The sequence below is a fragment of the Tupaia chinensis genome, unplaced genomic scaffold, assembly GCF_000334495.1.
Source record: "Tupaia chinensis unplaced genomic scaffold, TupChi_1.0 Scaffold000147_1, whole genome shotgun sequence".
Classification (NCBI taxonomy): Eukaryota; Metazoa; Chordata; class Mammalia; order Scandentia; family Tupaiidae; genus Tupaia; species Tupaia belangeri.
Window position 1 is genome coordinate 2,261,773 of NW_006159617.1, and position 879 is coordinate 2,262,651.

The window sequence follows — 879 nt, forward strand, 5'->3', positions numbered from 1 at the left end:
TGAAAAGGTGACTAGTCTTTCCCCTTATTTCCTGGTTCCCTTTTTAGCATGTTATGCACTCCTGAGATTCAGTTCAGCCTGCAGCAATCATGGGAGGACTATAGGAATGGGTATGTGCATGAAGGCCATGGAGAGAGGTCACAGAGAGATCACTGTGAAGTCATTGGTGTGGGCTCATGGGAAGGGGGTAGCAGGGTTCAGGTGGTCTATTCCCTAGTCTAGTAGGCCCTCCTTCATCTGTTCTGGACCTGGCTATAGCTTTGTACCTTCTGTCTTCTGCAGCCCCCTGGGACAGCATCATGATGCCAACAGCTTTCGTCAACTGCTATGCCCAGACCCACTCTGTGAGGTGTGTAACAGATCAACTGCTGAGATCAGCCACCTGCTGTACAAGGAATCTCTGGAAGATGCTACACTTTGTGTGACCCCTTTGGCCTCCATAGGTTCTGTGACAGAGTCATCATTCTATCTCACCTCCACTCTCTCAGCAAGCCCTCCAGTAGACCTACTATCAAGCCCTTTGCCTGAGCCTTTTCTACCTCCATGCTCCAACTTGTTACCTAACCCAACAACCCCCTTAGTTGACTCACTTTCACCCTTACCACTGGATGACTCTCTGCAACCAGAGCCTGTTTCTCTCTTAGATTCCACATTCCCAGTAGACCATTTCCCACCCCAATCCCTTGCTTTTCCCCCTCTCTTAGTACATCACACTCTGAGAGAAGATTTTGTTCTGCAGCCAGAAGCCACATTGTCTCTGGTGGATGGTCCTAGAGGGTTGTCTACTTATGTCCCAGCTATCAGAGATCTTGACTGTTCAAGCATGGCAATTTCAGAATTTTCTTGGTGGCAGGCTCATGACAAAAATTTGTTTCCCTA

General features: G+C 48.5%; 1 protein-coding gene across 1 annotated transcript in view; it reads left to right on the forward strand.

The window, feature by feature from the left end:
* The window catches only part of LOC114007287 (spermatogenesis-associated protein 31D3-like), a gene marked incomplete at its 3' end in the record, with an annotated part of 1,444 nt that extends 570 nt beyond the window's left edge, over positions 1-874 (forward strand). Inside the window, exon 2 of the mRNA XM_027770685.1 lies at positions 218-874. Coding sequence (XP_027626486.1) covers positions 218-874 — 657 coding nt within the window. The remainder of the gene's footprint in view (positions 1-217) is intronic.
* Between the last annotated feature and the right edge of the window lie 5 nt (positions 875-879).